This window comes from Nipponia nippon, unplaced genomic scaffold, assembly GCF_047370975.1.
Source record: "Nipponia nippon isolate SJK-2023a ecotype South Korea unplaced genomic scaffold, ASM4737097v1 scaffold_25, whole genome shotgun sequence".
Classification (NCBI taxonomy): Eukaryota; Metazoa; Chordata; class Aves; order Pelecaniformes; family Threskiornithidae; genus Nipponia; species Nipponia nippon.
This window is the reverse complement of record NW_028262342.1, coordinates 3,015,746-3,036,096: the sequence shown is the minus strand read 5'-3', so window position 1 is coordinate 3,036,096 and position 20,351 is coordinate 3,015,746. Positions and strand designations below refer to the sequence as shown.

Below are 20,351 nucleotides of genomic sequence, written 5' to 3'. Positions count from 1 at the left end.
GGGTTACCGCAAATCCGCGGCTGCGTCATCGCGGGGGGTGCGGGGCCCTGCGGTGCGGGGCCGTGCTTGCCGGCGGCCAGTCACACCCGCTTCGTGACCAGCGATCCTCGAGCGGACCCGTCGGTACAACCAGGCCGATGAATAAACTTTATTTTTACGGCATTTCTCACACGTCATAACCCGCTTCATCGGCTAAACACGCAGCCCCTGATTGCGGGTACAACGCGCCGAGCGACAGCGTTGTAAAACGGGAGATGAGGCCGGCTGGCGGTGGGCGCGCGGCGGCTGGCGTCGCGGTCGCGGTGACATGGCGGCTGCGCTGCGCGAAGGCGGCGAGGCGCTCCTCCCGCCTCCGTCCAGGCCGCTCCGCTGGCTGGCGGTGGTGGGTTTTGCTACAACACAGAAATATTTGCAACAAGACTATAAATTAGGCAAGGTCTTTCGCTGGTTTCGGCTGCTGAGAAACCGGGTGGCCGGTGAAAAATAAAGCAGGCTCCTTCTGGGCTGTCCCAGCCATTGCTCCAGCAAAAGTAGCTTTAAACCAGCTCGAGTTCTCTGTTCCAGTAGTGGTCAGTAGCTCCCTCTCTCGACCAAATTCCCCAAATCCCACTTTGTTTTTTTCTCTCTCTACAGGAAAATAATCCTATACAGCAGTTTTCAACATCTGTATCCCTCCCCACTGAGGATATAAATAGCAGGAGAAGCTGGTGAGGAATCTGTCTAGAAATCTCATCTTCCAAGACATCCATCTGAAATTTTGTGCTGGAGAGTCACAAATCCTTAAAAACAGCATTGCTTTGAAAATACAAGGATACTTTGCTTGCTGTGGTGGTGTTTGGTTTTGTGTTTTTTTCCAGATAGCGAGGGCAGCTGGGTCAGCGAGTTCTGCGGTCTGTTACACTAGTTCAGTTTCTATATGATCAATCAGCATCTTGGTCTTATTGACCAAAAAACTAGACAAATTATCTGATTCGCCCAGATGAAAAAAACTTAAAGAAAAATTATTTCTAAAATCTGAGATGCTAAGTATCTTTTAGTCCAAGAAATGTAAACATTTAAGGAAGTGCGGGTCCTTGGTTATGGCAGACCGACACGTGACTGAAGTTACACAGATGCTGCTCTGCACGATCCAGAGTCTTGCGCTGCTTTGGTCCCTCCATGTCGTTCAGCAGTCTTTGCTGGATCCTGTCACTGGTTTACACTGCTCTGTTTCAGAAAGCTCAAATCCATCCTTTTGAAGTGAATACATTCCAGAACACAACAAAAATGTATCCCTCCTTAGGATAAAATGTCTATTCCCATTTTTAGTTTCCGTCCTGTTGTAAATTAACTAAAAGTGCTTAGCTGCTGATACTTCTATATTCTTCTTTACTTTAAAACTTTAGTTGATGAAGAATGTGCAAGTAGTGCCTGAGCTGCAAATATCATGCAACTGCTTTCGATGTGTTAATTTTGACAGAAACCTTACTTGGGATGAGCACTCAAGGTGTATCGGAAGGACTTCACAAACCTGTAACGCCAAATCTATAAAACACATCTAAATATTCCATGCTGGTGGTGGATTTCTTGGTCCTTTGGGTTTTGAAAATCGATTCGCAAAGCCTAGGAAGAAATTATTTTTTTAATGCAACAAGTTCTGTATGTTATAGATGTAATTCCTTAAGATAATATGGTATTTGAAAATACTTGTAATTCCAGTTCTTTCCCAGACTTTCAGATATGGTAGACTTAAAGGAATATCCTGTAGTTGTAAGTCAACTGGTGCAAAAAACAGTCTATCAATGTACTATCTACTGTCATTATAGCATGAATATCGAGATAACTAGATTTTATGCCTAATTTAATAAATTACTACTGTCTAGCAGAAGGATTTAAAACGGAAAAGGCGGTATTTCTCCTCTTCCATATTACAGAACATAAGGCAGCAGCCCAGAGGCAATGCTACAGCTTTGTCTTTGTCTTCCACTGTCTCTGTTGCCACATAAAGGCTTTCAGATACAGGAAAGCCAAGTACACACCACAGCCTCGTCACACACTGAGATACATTTGTCAGAGTAGGTTTCAGGGTTTGTGTTTTCCATCCTTACCTGTTTTTTAAACCGTTTGTGAATAAAGTTGTAAATGTGTAAAAAATAATAAGCGTTATTTGTAATGTTTGTAATTTGTTAGCATTCAGCCTGGTACCTGCATTTAGACTTTCAAAAACCAGGTACTTCCTACACCAAAACACAAAGAGAAAAACGTACCAAAGTTAAGGAAAGACCTCGAATGGTTTGACGGGGCAGATTCTGATGGTTTTGTCAGTGAAGATGGGCTACAGATGCCTAGAAATAAAAAATTAAGACTGAAGCAGTTAGTCACTATGGTAATTCCCTGAAAAGCCGGACTCGGACGCACCTACAGGGAAAGACGTACTGCCAGACGCACGCTGACGCTCAGCACGGATGCTGTTGCAGCACAAGGCAAAGCCAAGTACCTTCCACACTAGCAGAGCTTGGATGCCGCGCAGCTTTAACATTATTTGCTCATAGCAGGGAGCGAGCGTACAACTGCAGCGCAATCCACTCAGAAAATGTTTGCTCAGAAGTGCTTTAGATGGTTTTTAGCAGCCCTATTTTCAAGATAAGCATTTTAATTTTAGATCGAAGGGAACTTAATGACAAACTCCTTATTTATGCTCCAGATAGGCTGGGCAGAATCCGGGATGGGGCTCCCATTCCCCACAGCACCCCTACCCCCATTTTTAGAGTATTTGTCCCACAACACTGGTTTGAACGACGTGAAGGATTTGGTAATTTGGGTACACCGGAGCTTTCCCCAAGGTACCCAAAGGGTACAAGGTACAAGGGTACAAGGGCCCCGCAGCATCCCTATGATACTCCTAAAACTTGCTGTCCGGATGAGATGGTCCTCAGCAAGCCAGCGCAGCTCTGTGTCCTACTCTGAAGTAGGCAGACGCGCAGGGCGTTTCACATTTGACGAGTTCAGGTTCTTCAAAATTCAATCCCACATATTTCTTTGTATACTTGCATAAAGCCATCAGGAAGATGCACATTAGCCTGACAGACTTACCCTTTCTCATATTTTTCAATATTTTCAAGCTCTGTAGGAAAAAGAAAAAGAAGGCTTGTTGGAAAAAAACATAGCAAGCAGTAGATCAGCTACTCCGACAAAGGGAGTTCACGGGTAAATATACATGTATCCCATCTCATAAAAGGTATTGTGCACAGCAGCTGAGACTGAAATGCAGAGTTCTGCCGCTCACTTTGGCTTTTTTCTAGCCAGCCCAAATGCCTCCAGTTTGTATTATTCTTGCCGTTTTCCTCAAATGCTTTTCTGCTCAACCCTAGCATCCCAAGGGACAGTTGCTCACGAGGAGAATTAACTAGGGCCGCAAGAGGAGACTGGTGATGAGCAGAGTCTGTCCTACGCGGGAATTCAGACTCCCATCAAGCAAATTTTTCCAGGAGGAACTGGCACCTCAGGTGGACGGAGTGCCGAGGCAGAACCGTGCACACGGGTATGGCCGTGTTACTCTGTTCCTAGTGCAGACAGTGGTTTTGTTTGAAGTTCTACAACAGAGTATTTTTATTAGTCTTGTTTCCTTGCCCGAAATAGGAGGGGTCTTAAAGCAGGCAATTTTCACAAGGTTAGCAATGAGAGAGTAGCAATAGCTGTAGCTAGAGCGATCTCCTCTTCTCACCCCCTCTGTTTTCAACAGCTTTTGTTTTGTCTTGTTTCTTTTACCTTGCTTCTCCTGAAGCATTTCATAGGCTCTTTTGATGATGTTTGGGAAGCGTTGTTCTCCAAGCCAGAAAGACTCATGGTAGAATTTCTTGCAGCAGGCTGCAGACCTGCGAACATAGATCAGAACATTGTCAGTGATCAGTCAAGAATCCTCCTGCTTTTTTCTAAGTGCTTTGTTGTTGCTTGTCATTTCCTCTAATGCAGCGGTTCTAGAAATTTCCAGCAGGTCCCCTGGTTGCGTTTACTTTCTTTGTATCTGCTGAACTCTCCTGCAGTTAAGTCCTGAAGCACGACCGTTGGCAATGCTTTGAACAAGCGGGCCGCGATCTCCTCAGCTATCTACAGGTTTAGGTGTAAGTATAAAACCCCAGTTACATGCCGAGAAAAGAACTCATCACTCACTTGCTGCATCAGCCAGAACAAATGACTCCGGGGTTCTTTCAGGAAGCGGGGGAGGAGAGTTAGAGCGATCCCGGGTTGTCTCTTAAGAAAGCAAAGATAAAAGAGTTGGTTACCTAGCTTTTAAAAAAAAACAACATACATATATATATATATATATATCTCTCCGTTCACTGAGAGGTCCACAGCACTCTAACAGGCGTATCTCAAGCATCTCAAAGGAAACACACAACCTGCAGCAGAAGGTGTGACAACCCTCAGCCTGAGGAGGCTGCAAGGGACATCACCACGTACAGGGCAAGGCAGGAGCTGATTAGGAAATACAAAACTACTGGTTCATTTGGTTGCAGAACTGCCTAGTTCTGTTTAGAACTATTTAGTTGCAGAGCTATTTAGCAACACAAAATTTCCGTTGGACTGAGCACAAATCCTAAAGCCATTTACTAAATATGGTAAAGCAGCTTCAGTAAAAAGCAGACCTTATCTCCAAAGGTAGTTTATCCCAGCGTTAAACTTATACCTGTTTGTGGACTCCGAAGCTTCACACTCTGGAAACAAAAAACAAGGAAGGTATTTGAAATTCCCACAACCAAATGTCGTTCTCTTGCACACAAGCAAGCCAGAGAAGACAAAGAAATGATGTTATGTGCAAACACCCTCCCACGCACACCTCCACACTCATGTAATGGAAGATAGACTTACGCCTTATTGTTTCCCTGTACAAAGCTGTGATTCAACTGTGGGATGATCAAGAGATGCCTAAAGTTTGTTCAGCTCCTGCCTGTTCCACAGGGCAGCGTGAACCTCAGCGGACCACTAACTCCCTGTCTTCATTATCCTCCTCTAAAACAGGGACAATAGTTTTACTACCTTGCATGGGATTTAGGACACCAAAAAATAATGTTTGGAGTAAAGTAGCTGTTGATACGGAGGAGCCTGACTGAGACCACATCTTCCTCCCAGTCCTGAACCCTGAAATAATTTATGGAAAGTCCACAGGGCCAAAACTGGGGTCTTTCTCACAGAAGGAAACATGATAAGGAAACTGGCGTAGCGATAGCGGTGGAGAAGAGACAAAAAGCCGCTTACATACCTTGCATGGTCTCAGTCTCACTGCGTCATTAAACACCTCCGAGTGAGACTCGCCGCTCCACTCCAAAGAGGTTCCGATATTTGTATTTCTGGCTGGAAGCTGAAAATCGGAAGTGGCCAGAGGAAATTGTCCTGGAAACAATTGAACAGAAGAGAGGTCGTTCCTCATCCCAGAGAGCCAGAGCAAAGGCGCTGCTGGATGCTACGATACCACACAAACACGGGACGAGCCCTCAGAGCACTTCTCAGCCCCTGCTTTTTTAAATGCACTTACCGGATTCACTGGCCACAATAAAGGACTCGGGGGTTCGCTCGGGCAGGGGCGGAGGATCATCATCGTCCAGCTGTGGCAGGGTGGCTAATTGGGGAGATAGGGACAGGTTACCTGCATGGCACAACACGGCAGGAGAACTGCAGACCTTTGCAGAGATGGCAAGCTGGCTGCTCTCGCCCAGCCGCACGCCAGAGCTGATGGCTAAATACCTCTAAACTGTAGTTAAAAATCCGAATAGCCCTCAGCACCAATTCACCTGCTGCTAGCTATGTGGCCCCAAGGGCACACTTCCAGCGGTGTCGGCAGCAGAATTCCCATTGCACAGGGAGGTGACAAGCGTACCCCCAGCACACAGCCAGGCTCACAGCTGGCGGCACCCTTGCTGCTTGGCTTGCGCTGCAACTCCCATGACTTTCCGAGAGTGTCTAGCACCTAGACAGTGAGCACGCTTCTGTGACACTGCAAGCTGAAGGGCCTGAGCAGGATAAAGCTGAGCAAATGCCAAAGCTGCGGGCAACGGGAAATGTCTGCCTGGGCCAGCACTGACCAGACCGAGGAATAATTCTACCTTCTTCATATGGTGGGTGGTGGTTTTAAGGCTACTGATCTGGGCAAAACACTAATGTTGAAGTCCTGGTTCTCTCAGTCTCAGTGGGATGTCAGCATCCCCCTGCACGACACTCTGCAGAAAGGAGCGGGTTTTGACCTGGAAACTAGATCCTCAAAGAAAACCATTTCTGGGAGCTTTCTGATTGCTGCTTGGAGCACCCTGTTTTAAGAACCTGTCAGCACCTATCCCTGCCTTCCTGTGAGAGCCGTACCGAGGTGACACAGTAGTCCAGAGCAGCTGTGCAATGCGTAACCCCAAATCATGCTGTTCTAAAGATATTGTTTCATAGAATCATAGAATCATTAAGGTTGGAAAGGACCTCTGAGATCGTCGAGTCCAACCGTTAACTAACTGCCTGGACCACCTCTAAACCACATCCCCAAGCACCACATCCACACGTTTTTTGCATACTTCCAGGGACTGTGATTGCACCACTTCCCTGGGCAGTCTCACTTCCCTGGGCAGCTTATTTTTACGGGAAAAATTTAAGGCAGGCTGAAACGAGTGCGAGGGTGAAACCAGTCGCTCCCTTAGCTTCTGCGGGAGCGCGGTGCCGAGGAGCAGCTACAGCCCTGCCTGGGCGCCAGAAGACAAAACCCACCACTCCCTCCAGCACACCGAAATCCAGAGCGACCAAGCCCAGCTTGTGGCAGTGCTGCACCACTTACTCGAGGAGGATCTCCTCTCGTCCTTCAGCAGGGGAGCATGGGGGGACACAGGCCTGGGTGGTGGGGAGCTGGCCACAGCAGGCTGCAGTGGGGCACTCGCAGCGCAAGAAGGGAGGAGTGCATCGGGCCCCTCCGCGAAGCGCTCGGTAAGCGCGGGGGACACGGGGTCATCTGGAGAGAGCGAGGAGAAGTAGGGGTCTTCGGCTGAGCAGCAGTAAGGGTAAGGGCATTGCCCATGGCTCCTGCGGCTTGGGGGACCGTCCGCGTCTTGGCTGGAGTGGTTCAGCTCCACAGGGGAAAATCTGTCCTGCTTCACCTGAAAGCCTGGGTAACAGGCATTTGGCAACTGTGAAGTCAAAACAGGCTTTGCACCCCCTCGATCCCATTCCCAGTCCTCTCGCCGCTGTGCCAGCACAAAAGGGGTGGATGCAGCCCGTGTCAGAGGTGCTCTGCCACGAGGCCATCTCCTGCCTGCTCCCTTCGGTTCCAGGTTCAGAAGCAGCTGCTCCGAAGAGATGTTGTTGAACTCCAAACTGCGGTGTTTCTGGAGAGCGTCCCCAGCGCCCTGCTTCTCAGCGGCACCTGCCTTCCTGTAGTTGAAGAAGTTGAAAGTGCCAAAGGAGATGGCCTGTCTGATGGGAGGGACTCCATTCCCGGAGCTGTCCTGTCCTCCCGTGGCAGACAACGATGTCAGGGATGCTTTGCTTTGTACCACCAGAGGCAGACGTTGATGCACATCCTGTTCCTCCTGCTCTGAGCTGCAATAAAGCACCGCGATGTGAAGTCAAAGCCGCTCAGAAATCTCTGTTAGCCTACTAACAAGGCCCCACAACATTGCTCCTAAGAGCAGATCCGTCTCCCGGGAACGTAGAGCCCGGTTCAGCCTCAAGCAAGGAGCGTAGGGAAGGACTGTGCACCCTGGTGCCCCATTTGAACACCATTGCATGGCGAACAGAGGAGGCCCCTTTACGTGGGTAAACTACGCCCTCAGTGCAGACTATACCAAAAAGCAAAATTATTTACAGAAAGCAGACACTGCAAACCAAAACATGCCCACAGGAAGATCCCGCCACGCTCTGAAGCTGCCCATGTCGGGAAGGTAGACTCCTCCAGCTTGCTGCTCCTGCAGCAAGAGGCACTGGAGTGGCACATGCAGATGAAAGATGGGACCAGTTAGGGGCACCTTGCAGGGTGCACAGCTCCAGGCAAAGGGCTGAGATGAACCAGCACTGAGGTGTCTCCACGTGCACGCGCCTTTTTTTGTATTGCCCTGGGACGTGTTTTCAGTTCGTATGTGAAACAACAGGTAAGCACAACATGAAGCAGAGCCAAGGGCAGAAGAGGGGGACAGATAATGGCATGCAGGGAAGAGGCTGAGACTCAGTCTCGGAGACACATCGGTGAGAAGGGCAGGAATTATGTTAGGAACAAACGTGAGAGCCAAAGTGGGGCTCAAGGGAGGCTGCGGATCCTGCTGACAACTGAAATGCAACATTCAAACCTAACTGTGTCACAAAGCCCACATAAAAAAATGCATCTTCCTGAAATCGTATGGGTGACTGAAAATACTAACCCAGGGGATACTTGTGCTATGGCCTTACCAGGTTAGTAATCTCAGAGAATAAATATCTTCCATGGGAGTCAGAAGTGGCTTGGCTACAGGATGCCTTGTTTGTACCTAGTGAAGGAAAAGATTAGAAAACAAGAGAATGAGGAAGAAGAATGCAAAGAACAAACATGCTATTTCAGGAGCTGGAATTTATGCCAGCTACTTTTAATTATTAATGCAATTTGGAACTGACAAACACCAACTTGAAAACACCAAGCTGGAGCTGAAAACTGAGGACAGATCCTCCTGAACAGCAGTTCCTGTCAGCACCTTCTCGAAACGTGAGTACAGCGAGCCGTACAGCCATCCAGCTGTTCCCAACACCTGCAAAACAGCCTGCGCAGACAACTCTGCCTTCAGGACCCCAGGCAGGCATTCAGCCTGGTTTCATTTGCAACACTTCAGCACAGGACTGTCCCCCGTGCTCTGCAAAGTGCTTTCAGAGGGCAGTGAGGTTTAGGCAGGGGAGAGAGAGGTTTGGCCAGGAGCTACAAAACCACATCCGGACTTGAACCGTTTTCTGCGTTTTGTGTCAACTTAGTCTTGCATCTGTTTTGCTTACAGACTGTCCACAACACGTAGAAAGAGGCTCTTTCCAGCTCTTTTCTCACTCAGAGAAACTATGGCAAAACCGAGGCACGTACCATCGCAGGATCCTGCTCCCAATTCTTTGGACAAAAGCTTCTGACAAAATAAGCTAACTGTAACCTTTCAGCCTTTGCCTAAGCATGGCAACGCGTGTACTTTAGCCAGATTGCAAACAGCTACACAGGCAAGGTAAGGTTCATGCCAGCAGTCACAGAAGAACAGCAAGAACAAAGAAAAGCTTAACCGTGGACGCTTTGGATGTTCCTGTTTAAATGCAACTTTGTGCCAAGACCACATTGTTTTTCCTCGGAGGTGTATCAGATTTGAAACACCCTGACACATTTTTTCACAAGATATTTTAGCCTGCTCTCTCCCACAGACAGGCTGTAATGCTAACGACCTCACTAGAATACCACCCTGTTGCAGACTAACACTTTTAGCCATACCGCCTTGTGCACCCAAGCTTCTCAACCTCGACTGAAAGTCACTCTGTTGCTTGCAAGCACGCCATGAAGACAAGTTTTGCTGGCACATCCACATGGAAATCAGCCGCTAATGTGGAAATTTGGGTCTGATTTGCCACAACTGAGGGTTTCAGAAATTGAGGTTTGAGTTAATTAATTTTTTACTGTCTTTGTACTGTACTTTTCTATTCACTCATTACATTAAACAATTATAAAAGTACCTAGAAAATGGTTTTGAGACTGAAGAAAATTTAGCTCTTGCTTGGGGCCAAATCCTGTGATAAGCATTGCGCGTTCAGGGGACCAGCTGGATTCTCATGGGTTAACTTGAAAAGAGGCTCAGTTTGGGCATAAAGGGTAGCAGAAAACATGGCAATTCATTCCAGGTCTGCAGAGGAGACCTCTGCAGTTGGTATCTAGGCTAGAGCTGGCATGCCTGAGGCTGTAAGAGGCAGCGTGTTTATCCTGGGGACTTTTACCTGTGAAGCAGCAGAATCTTCCTGGGCATCGAGTGCTTTAAGCTGCCTTTTGAAGAGCTCAATCACTGCATCATAAACCAGCTCATACTGCTCCTGCGTTCCAGAGAAATAAAAGAGACATGAGAGCCAGCACCTGCAGTGCTTGTGAATGGTCACCTGCTACCCAAATCAAGCATCAGCCCCTCAGAGAAGCTGCCACTTTCCGGTCCATTGGCAGGGTAAAATCTCAGAAGAGGTAGAAGCCACAGCTTTCAAAGGGTTCAGACTGAAGCACTTGGGGTTTTTTTCGGGTGCACAAACAAGGCTGTTCTGCATTGAGCTTCCTCTTCAGTCTGTCTCAGCTGAGAAGAGTTCCCACTTTATTTCCTGGACAGTCCCTTGTTTCACAGCGTAAGCGTTCGATAAATCAGACTGCAAGCACTAAGCTATTCCAGCTGTCTACAAGGAAATGGCCAGCTACCAAATTCATTTCTGCAAAATCATTCTTCTGTTCAGAAAAGGGACCTTACAGAACATCTACAGGCCCCAGTTCCCAGCAGCAAAACCGCTCTGTGTTTCCTTACTGCGAACCCTCCTGGGGAAAAGCTGAGGTCCCAGCACGGGGAGTATACCAGTTGGCAACAGTTCCCGACCGTACCTTGGTCTGCACTATGGAAGGCCTTTGCGTGCGCATTTCCTGGATCAGACTGAAAATACTGAAGTTTACTGGGACAATCTTGCAAGAAAAGAGAAAAGACGAAAAATTACTGGCAGGTCTAATTCCAAGCAGCTTTCAAGTCGTGATGCAGTTTAGAGCAGTGTCCAAAATTCAGGCCTGCTATTGCAAGAATTTTTAACAAAGGACCTGCTTAAGGTGCCAATTTTGGTTATGAACCAGCTTGCCTCCTCCCTCCTGTCTTGCGCTCCACAGAAAATACCCTTCTTATAACAGCATTGGTAACAGCCATGAACAGCACAAAGGGCAAGACACCCCTGTCCCAGATCAGTGGGTCCAGGGTTGCTGCAGTACAGAAAGCAGCCACTCCTCAGAGTCCCAGCAACCTGCTGCAAGGCCAGGGATTACTTCACAGTTAAAACATACATTTTTATTGAAGAGTCAGAGTAAAGCAAGGTGTTAGTTTGGAACCCTGGATTTCTGATGCTTGAGTGCGGAGAGACAAATACAGACAGTAAACTCGTATTGAAGACTGAAGGCCAGGGCAGAGCCAAGCTCCCTGATCTGAAGATCCTGCCAGAGGGAGCAACGGGAGGGAGAATTCTGCCCCATCGCTACAAGCACGGGGTGCTATTCGCATTGGGATGGGGAGGGGAGCGATGGCAACAGACAGTGCATGGATGGTGCAGAGCCTAAAGAGAGACAAGCAGCACAAACTGGGAATGGGGTATCAGTGGTTTGGCCACCGCTGTTCTCCAGTCAGGCTGGCGGGAGTTCCCGTTCATGGCTGTCGTCTGAAATACATCTGCATGCGTCAGAGGGGCATGAAAGGGAGAGTAAGGGGAGAGAGAAGGCAAGGGAGAGACAGAAGATGCAGCGGTGCTGCACGCAGGCGCCGTTCGAAGACGCAGACCGGGCTGATACTCACTCCGTCCTTCAGCAGCTTCTGGGTGTAGTCGATTGCACAGATGACTCCTGTTCTCCCGCAGCCAGCACTGCAATGACAGTCATGGCAGGGTTGCTAGCAGGGGTCAGGGGATGGGCACGCTGTATTTTCTGGCAAGGATATTTGAAAAAGATCCACAGCCACCTGTGACCCTCCCGCCCCACGTCGCAGAGGATGCAGACCCACATGACAGCCCTGCTGCAGCTTCACCCGCCCCACGTAAGGCTCCACCTGCCCACAGCCCTGCTGCCGGCTGGAAGGCTCCTGCGAAGAGTTCCCAGTCCTCCTGTGGTGACCAGCCCACACGTGGACATGCCCAGTGCTGGTGGTCTCTTAACTACCCGTGCTGTCGCTGGCCTGCTGCTATCTCCTTTCCTGCCACCCGGCCGTGCTAGCTGTCCTCAGAGGACACCTTTGCATTAGGACTTTCTAGAAGAGGAGCTTGGCTGCAGGCTTGTGCTGGCTGCCACCACCCCTGCGGCCGCTCGGGGGGCCAGCAGCCCTTCCGCGCCGGTGACCTGCTCACCCACCTGCAGTGGATGCAGATGGGGACGCTGTCATCTGGCTGGTAGCAGCGAATCTCACTGATGAGCTCCAGGATGGGGTCAATGGATGAGGGGACATCATGGTCCGGCCAGTTTTTATAGTGGAACTGGTGGATGGTGCGGATTTCCTGCAAGAGAAGAAGAGCGCTGGCAGGGTCTGGGGCTAGTCTGCACCACCGAGGGGATGCTGCTGCAGCTCCCACGGGTGCAGACTGGGATGTTGGCACAGCAAGGGGAAGCTGGCGTGCTGCAGACATCTCCAGTTCCCGTCTGCATCAGTAGGCAAAAGTTAGAGGTGCAGTTTGCAGCTGTTCTTGCCACAAAAGAAGCATTGCCATTTTATGACATTCTTGATGTTACCGGTTGGCCTCACTTAGCCAGGGTCTGATTTGCCACAACTGACAAACAGTTTCAGAAATTGAGGTTTGAGTTAATTAATTTTCTACTTCCTTTGTACTGTCAAATCTAAAAGAGCAGGCTAAGCAGCATAAAATTTTCTACACAAAGTGTGCCATATTTTAATATTTATATAATAAAGGTAGCCAGGATGCATTTCCTGCCTTGAGCTTTCCTACTTACCTCATTCAGGGTCACCTTTAAAGTCCTAATCACATACTCGTTTCTTTTCTCTTCAGCTTCCTGCAGAACAAGAAGTTAGAGTCACATTTTCTGCGGATGACACGAGTTTCCAGTGCACGTGATGTGACATGGCGCTCGCGGCAGCCGTACTCACACAGGCGACGGAGAAAGGACCACACTGCAGGGGAGAGCCGCCCACCTCTGCCCAGTACCGCTCGCATTTCTTCTGTTGCAAGAAGCAGGACACGTTTGGTTACTCACTGCCGGCCCACCCACGCTGTCTCCTGTCTCACTCTGCCGGACAAAACTCGTGCTGGGAGGAGGCCCGGCTCTTGCCACTGGCCAGCTCCAGCCTCCCCTTCCCTGGAGCCAGCATTGCTGGTTTTTTCCCTTCCAAAGAGGCTAGCTACACTAGTGGAAACGGTTTAAGAATCTGCAGTTGGAGACTCAGGGAACAGCTCTTATCAAACAGAAACTCGCTGTCACTAATGAGATTTAATAAAAATCTGCACCTCTCCACCCTGCCCTGGCACTGTGGCGGCAGAGGCCATCTCTGACACGTTACTCACCTTTCCCATTTCAAACTCCATACAAGCCATGACCACGATCTGCAGAAAGAAGGTTCATTAGAAAAGTCTGAACGCAAGTTTCTTATCCAGGCAGCAAAATCAATCTCATTACTTGTGGGTACTTATCAGCAATGAGCACGTTCTGTGGGCTGCCTTCCCCAGAGCCCCAGCCTGCGAGGCAAATCAGACTCCGGACATCATCCGCAGCCTGGTCGCGAGGACCTTTCCCACTCAGTGCCCGAATGCAGAGGCAGCCGCGAGCAGACTCCCGTCTCAGCACGAGTGTGGAGGAGGCTCACGGGACGGATGCGGGGCACACAACATCTGGAGTAAAACCCTGACACTCCCACTGTCTGCTTAGTCAAAAAGGACTGCTGGCTGGCTGTACGGACAACGTTTCTTTTTAAAAAAAACAAAAAAAAAAAAAAACAAAAAACGACAGACATATATAAATCTGCACCTTACCAGGACTTCATACTCCCAAATCATCCTCCAAAAGTCAATGACGGTAGTGGGGAGAGGACCCTGTGTTGCAATGTATGCTCTTGGCCCATAGACGCCCTAAAACAGCATTCAGATCAGACATGGAGACATATTTGCATAGTTCACTAGCAGAAATAAAGTAATCTCCTTTCTGAATCTTACTTCTATCCAATGAGCCCATTAAGGACTTAGAAGGGCTTTTATATAGTTAAAATTTAGGCACCTAAATTAAATTAAGCAACCAGAAACCAATGGTGTGCAAACCTCCCAAAGGAAGACCCAAGCCAGGGAGCTGGGCTTGAGGTGAGATCTGCTCCCAGAGACCACCAGTCCTTGCAGTGCGTTTGGGAGCTTGGGGTGATGTCGCAACAGCTGATCCAGCTCTCGGGTGTGCAGCTTGGCACATTAGTGGCTGTTGGCCAAAGAACAAACCGTGATCCCCTTGTGAAGGTCTGTTCTGCAGATGGGTTACACAGAGCCCTCGGTCACTATGGTGGAGAACGAAGGAAACCTTCTACCTGTCTATCAGAGAAGGGTCGTGAGCACAGGAGAGTCCCAAAACACGTGGAGCTCCTGATGGAGAACCAGCCCGCGCTGACCTGCCCTGTTGCTCGCTGCTGCAGTGGGTCTGAGCTGTGCTGCAGTGCAAGGCTTCCTGCCTGTGCACTGGTTTTGGGCAAGGCGATTCTGACCACCGACAGTTTTACGCCACTACCACCCACTAAAGGCAGTAAGACCGACAAGGAAGTTGGGGCTGTGAGCCACAAACTGTTCCACCACCTGCCCCGCCATGAGCACATGTCCCTTGCCCTGTAGCCTGGTGCCTCTGTGCTGCAAGGGGTGTTTTTGAAGGGCTCATGGATTGAAGACATCTTCTTTACATCAGTTATCCTTGAGCACAGCCCAGAAACTACTGCCTAGTCCTTTCACTCACCAGAGCCACAGGACCTGCTCCTCCTGGCACAACTCAACCAGGCAGCACTCACAGCTGCTACAAACACCTCTGCATGGCAAAACACCATGAAAGAAGCAATACCTTGATAAAGTTGGCATTGATGTAATGAGAATCTTCATCTGATGTGATCAGGGACAACTCCACTCTGCTGTGGTCAACTGCAGGCACAAAAGCAGAAGAGCAGCCATTACTGTTTGTCTTTCATGGTGGTTGAGCTCCCCAGACTGCAGCACAAGGTGCTTTGGAGGAGCACGTAGATCAGAGAGCTCATCCCAGAGCAGATGAGTGGCTGTGCAAGCAGCTAATGCCCCCTCCCGCACCGACCGATAGCCCTGCACAGAACTGCCATTGCCTACATGCAGGCAGCAGGCAGGCAAGCTCTCCTTCAGAGCAATGGTGAGGGCTTAGGCAAGAGCTGCCACCACCCCAGCTCCAATGCCAATCTCCTCTGGCCATGGAGCAAGCCAAGCCTAGCATCACCCCACACTCCGTCTTACGGGCTCAAATGAGATCTGTGGGTTTAGATTTTTTTTTTTTTTTCAAGCTAGAATGGATGAAAGGGACAGTCTGCTCTGATCCTAGGGCAGACTCTTCTTTGGAGACTACTGCACCAAGCCGGGACAAGCCACAACAGTTTTTAACTGCAGTCTGCTTCGTACGTCATGGAGGCATCTTTGTTCAAAGCCATTCTCTACAAGGCCTTGGAAAAGGAGCGGCTGCAATGCTGCCCAGAAAGCTTGCAAGGACAATCATTAGAGGATGTGTTTCCTACTGAACAGAAGTTCTTCTGTCTGTAGAAAATACGTGCCGAAGTCTTCCAGAGCGTGCACTGCAACAGTCACAGATAAAGCCTTAAATCCTAACAGCAGAATTCAAGGCCAACTGACAGCCAGTGACATGCTCACATGCAAGCAACTGTGCAGGCAGATACTGGAGGAAGAGAACAGACTCAAGCTAGCAAAAAAAAAAAAAAAAAGGGCTGAATAGCAACATTTGCCATTTCCAACCTACAGGGTAAGATGTCCTTGTATCTGTTCTTCTTGATGTTCTCTGGTTGCTCAGATGCTGCTGTAGGGTAGATTTTATCCGATCTGTACTTTGTTGACTGCCTTTTCAGCTTCTGTGATAAAAGAATGGAACAAATTACAGCAGATGTGTTACATACAACACACTACTAAAGAGTATGTGTGAAGGTCTCTAGGGGTCAGGTTCACTACCACAAAGCAAGGTCTGCACCATTAATTCTTTCCTGAGTGGCTTTTCTCAAGGTATTCAGAGCAAGAATAGAGACGGGAGCTACCCGAGAGCCCCAGCACAGGCTTCTGAAGAATGGAAAGTGTGTGCTGAGGCAGTGCCCACACGAGGCTTGGGCACGTAGGCTTCTGAAGTGAAACAATGCATTTATAAAGCACATAAGGCATTGCCCTCGCAAATAAGTGAGACACAGGGGAATCATTCTCAGTATAAATGGCACCCAGATAAGAGGAGTGACAATGTTAAACCACCTTTAACAAATGATATCAGAAATGCCAGATGAATCAATTGATTTTTCTCACTTTGGTAAAGGTGCTCCCATCTGTAGCTGCAAACAGCAATGCCCAAGCCACTACAGGAGCACAAGCAATTGGAGCAAAGTAGCTACGTGCACTCCTGAAAGAGAAAGGAGAAGGAGTCCTAGGACAGACCCTTGGGGGTACATATCTCCCGTCTCTTTCTTTTCCAGGATAAAGCTGCAGCACTCCTGGAGAGTTCAAGCATCTTTTTCCTGCCAAAGCACAGAATTTTATTTCACTGAGATCAGCTTCTAAATAACACACGCTGTTCGTTACCGTCAACTTCGAAAGCACTGTTCTTGCTGTATTTTTTCTTTCATCATTTCTTGTCTGCCTGACCACTTTTCTTGCCACCAAGGGGTGCTTTTGATTTTAAACAGAAGGCCATTTCTCTAATCAGTGCCTCTACGGTTTGACACTCCGAAGGGTAAGGCTCCCTTTCCCACCACCCTGGGGCCATACCTTCACAGCCCTTCTCCTGGAGATCACTGCTGGGGTCCAGAGAATCGGGCTGACACAGGAGAACCCTCAGTCTCCTGTGACTTTATGAAAGAAAGGTGTGCAAGGGTGAAAAGCAAAGGGAAGGGACCACGGCACACCTGAGCTGCAAGGTGAGAGGGTTTCTCATGCCTGGTGCACACCTCACGGTGACCTGCCTGAGCCGCTAACAGAAAGTGGGAACGGTGGCTCAGCTGCTCATGGCGCGGGGAAAAACAGCCCGCTGGTCTCGGGGTCACCGAACCAAAATAGTGCCATGGCCAAAGGGATTAGCGCGGAGAAGGCGGCAGACCCTCCTGCTGGTACCAGCAAAGCCCTCCCCAGCGTGCTTGAGGGCTCAGAGGCTGCAGCTCTGGCGCGGCAGCACACGAGCAGGAATTGCGGGGGTCCTGACAGTTTCAGGGACCTGATTTTTGGGTGCTCACCATAAATCACTGAGGGTCAGCTCACCAGTGATCTTCCTATGGGAGCTCATAAGTGCCTGCGTTTCAGCTCTCCCAAAAAACTTTCATCCAGTTTTGAGAATCCCATCCCTTGTCCTCCCTTGCTGCAGACCCGACGTATTAGCAGCTGTGGGAGAGCTGCAAAACCCCCCTTGGCTCCAGCCTGCGCTAGACGAGCACCCGCTAGGACACGACACCCTCCAGGGCCAGCATGCATTAAGCTACAGAGGGATGATATTTGCCAAAAGACCACATCAGGAGCTGGAGGGCTTTGTAGGTTGTACATATTTGATCAAGCCAAGCAGCCCCTTAGGAATACCACAGATAAAAGGTATATACAGCAATGTGTATCTCATCTCCACGGTGTTTCTGTGCGCAGATATTTGGATTCAGATCCAAATCAGAGTTACTGTTTTTTTAACATTAAACTGCAGTTTTTAAACCCTAAATTCTGCTGCTGTCCAGCCACAATACCGCAGGAGTCACATCTCACTGACCTGGATGGAGTGAGTCAGGAAGAAGGTGCAGGAGGCCCAGGACGGTCCACGTGCCCAGTCTCTATTAATCAAGAACACGGGGGCAGGTACAGTGTGATAGAAGTTGTGAGAGCAGGATGGTTTTTGTAAACTACATGCCCCTGTAACCTCCTGAGCTCTTCTGGTGTTGGTGGCATCCTCCACATGCCTCCCACCAAGGCAAGCCCAGCTTCCAGGGTAAGCTTTCATGGAAGGGGCATCACCTAGTACTGAAGCCAGTCTTCTCATAGCTGAGGCTCTGAATCACCTTACTTTTCTGTCTCTGCATAAACTGACATAAAACTGCTTGGGAAATGGCTACATATGAGAAAGGAAGTGAGAGCAGTAAGGATCAAACTCTTGCTGTGAGACTGCACAAACAGAAAAAGGGGAGTTGAACAAAAACCCCCGTCATTTACAGTAACACCACCACAATTGGCATGTACAAATGCTTGTTCACACAAAGAGAGGTGTTCAGATGGAGAAATAACATCGAACATTTCTACCAAGTTTGGAGATGCAAGCCATCACATTTGCCTGCTAAGGCTTCCAAAAGTGGCCAACAGCTCAGGCCATCCTGGGAAGATCTCTTCCCAGTACAAGACGAAACGCAGCCCTAACCACTTCTACCTGCCATTTTGGTCAGAAAATTAACTGTACACTTGGATGCTAGAATGAGCACGTGCCCTGAGGCCGCGCAGCCCTGCTGCCTCGCACGGCACAGTACAGCCCCAGCACAGCAGCGAGAGGGGGAAATTCAGCAGCCTGTGACAGCGCTTTGTTCCATGGAACAACAGAATGTCACTGCAGACTCAGATTAATCACTTCCCTCCAACCCAGACACCTGGAAACCAAGCACTAAGCTTTTCCCAAGTGTTTGAAGTGCCAGTCTTCACTGGTACGACAAAGCAGGGCTGGATCTTGGGGGACTCCTAAGTAACCCCTGCACCTTCCCCAGAGACCACTGCCCGATGCAACCCTTGTCCAAGGCGGGGAGGGGGAGCTCAGGACCCGCGGTTATTCTTGTGTTTGAGACGTCTCAGATCTTACAGATGCACCAGCTTTACCCTTCCTTATCTCTGCTAAAGCTGGGCTTTGCTTCTCAGAGCAGCCCAGGCAGCCTGCCAGAGCAACCTTCCTCCAGCTGATAGATCGGCAGCCATTGCCAGCCATCAGCTTTAACTGTGAGACAGTGGGTTGCCATCTAAGACTCACCCCTACCACCCAAACAAATAAAAAGATGTCAGAGAGCTCACAGATCGGGGCACTGCACAGATATCAACCAGCTAGACTCCGCAGAAGGCCGGGGAAGGCGAGAGCCATCAGCATTTTATGCTAGTTTTGCCTTTAGGGAACAAGAAATTAATTTCCCGGAGGGGCCAGAAGCACTGCTGGACGTAGAGCACATGCGCTCATTGCACATGGATGCACGAGCCCTTCCACGTAACAGCGCTGGCGGCTGGGAGCGGCCCGTCCGGCTGCTCAGCTCGCCGTCTCCTCACGCCTTGGCCAAGGCGCCCGGTGTCGACGGGAGGTGGAACAAGCTGGGGTCCACAGCGCGTTTATCTGACCGCCCGCTCCCTGCTCTGCAGGTGGTACAGCACCAGGGTGGGGGGGTTCTACTGAAATGAAAAAAGGAAAAGCTATCTCAAGTAGCAACCGGAGATCCCTGCCAGGAACACGTGTATCACAGATACAACAGATTGCAATGGGGAGAAGCGGCACTGGCTCCATATTCCTCACTCTACCCGCAGTTGTTTTACCAGGCGAAGTGAAACCGTGTCTTGACAAGTGCATTTGCAAAGTAGAAAACAGGAAGCACTCGGGTAATTATTTAAAAAGCAAACAGCTTTACTTTGAATGCAAACTACTAAATTACTCTTCTATCTTTACATTCCTTTTACCCCCGTTAATTACTGCATCTCTTTCTGCTTTAAAATTCATAGAAAATCTTGCTGTCACATGCAAATCACATTCCCGTTTGAGGAGAAGTGACTGAGTTCTTCCCTTTAAAATCAACTGAAACACAGAGCTGTGCCTTAAGTGAACTTACCAAAAACTCGTCTACAAACTCTTCTCGGTTGAGCCTCTTGCCTTGGGCCCTTTCCAGGTTTTGCAGCAGAATCTCCCTTTGGTCCATGTTGCCGGAGACCACGCGACTGGTCTGCTGAACCTGGGAACGGACATGTCAAGTGCGTGCCGCAGCGGAAAGCACCAGCCCGGAGAGCACTCGCGGCAGGCTGTGGTTTACTGACTTCATCACAAGTCTTGAAGGAAATTAGTACGTAACAGATACCGTGGTCAAATAAAACAAAACACACAACGTGGGGCCCTAGCGCCTCCTTTTAAAACGCGTGCCCCACAGCAAGGGCAGGCAGCGCTGAGCTGGGCAGGAGCAGAGCTGCCCCAGGTCCCTCAGCCACAGCGTGCCTCCGGCGTGCCCGATGGTTTCCCCGTGCCACGAAGGTGGTCAGATGTTGGAGACCAGAGCCGAGCACCCCAACATCTGACTTCTTTAAGCACCGTGTCCAGCCGCCACCAGCAGCACGGCCCTGCTGGGGTCCAGAGGGGCGAGCACGGGGGCAGCAGCTGGGCACACGTGCCCAAGCGCAGCCGCGCTTCACTGCCAGGCGGCCGCGGGGAAAGCTTCAGACCGGGAACACGCTGCAGCTAGAAGAGT

General features: G+C 49.5%; 1 protein-coding gene across 5 annotated transcripts; it reads right to left on the bottom strand.

Moving 5' to 3' along the window:
• Nucleotides 1–133: 133 nt before the first annotated feature.
• PTPN22 (protein tyrosine phosphatase non-receptor type 22) lies at nucleotides 134–19,898 on the bottom strand. 5 transcript variants are annotated; one of them, XM_087761598.1, is made up of 21 exons: nucleotides 19,725–19,898; nucleotides 15,674–15,782; nucleotides 14,744–14,820; nucleotides 13,690–13,785; nucleotides 13,225–13,263; nucleotides 12,810–12,881; nucleotides 12,656–12,715; nucleotides 12,062–12,204; nucleotides 11,514–11,580; nucleotides 10,568–10,645; nucleotides 9,931–10,023; nucleotides 8,392–8,468; nucleotides 6,791–7,548; nucleotides 5,513–5,596; nucleotides 5,240–5,370; nucleotides 4,667–4,694; nucleotides 4,150–4,230; nucleotides 3,748–3,854; nucleotides 3,073–3,103; nucleotides 2,247–2,324; nucleotides 134–1,602 (listed from the first exon to the last, which is right to left on the bottom strand). In XM_087761598.1, the coding sequence occupies exons 1-21, from the start codon at nucleotides 19,809–19,811 to the stop codon at nucleotides 1,538–1,540; spliced, it is 2,361 nt and encodes a 786-aa protein (XP_087617724.1). In that variant the 5' UTR covers nucleotides 19,812–19,898; the 3' UTR covers nucleotides 134–1,537. The 5 variants fall into 5 exon arrangements, 1 of the variants encoding a protein (XP_087617724.1); XR_015705639.1 differs by adding an exon at nucleotides 17,654–17,714 and having other exon boundaries at nucleotides 1,534–1,602; nucleotides 2,247–3,103; nucleotides 13,972–14,820; nucleotides 19,725–19,863; XR_015705637.1 differs by having other exon boundaries at nucleotides 1,534–1,602; nucleotides 2,247–3,103.
• Nucleotides 19,899–20,351: the final 453 nt, after the last annotated feature.

Bases quoted from the DNA above. Each gene is read 5' to 3' on its own strand.
- PTPN22 (XM_087761598.1), bottom strand. From the start codon at position 19,811: ATGGACCAAAGGGAGATTCTGCTGCAAAACCTGGAAAGGGCCCAAGGC. The intron at 12,716-12,809 runs GTGAGTACGGCT...CTTGTTCTGCAG, and splicing joins GTCCTTTCTCCGTCGCCTGT to GAAGCTGAAGAGAAAAGAAA. The intron at 4,231-4,666 runs GTATAAGTTTAA...TGCTTTCTTAAG, and splicing joins GCTTCGGAGTCCACAAACAG to AGACAACCCGGGATCGCTCT.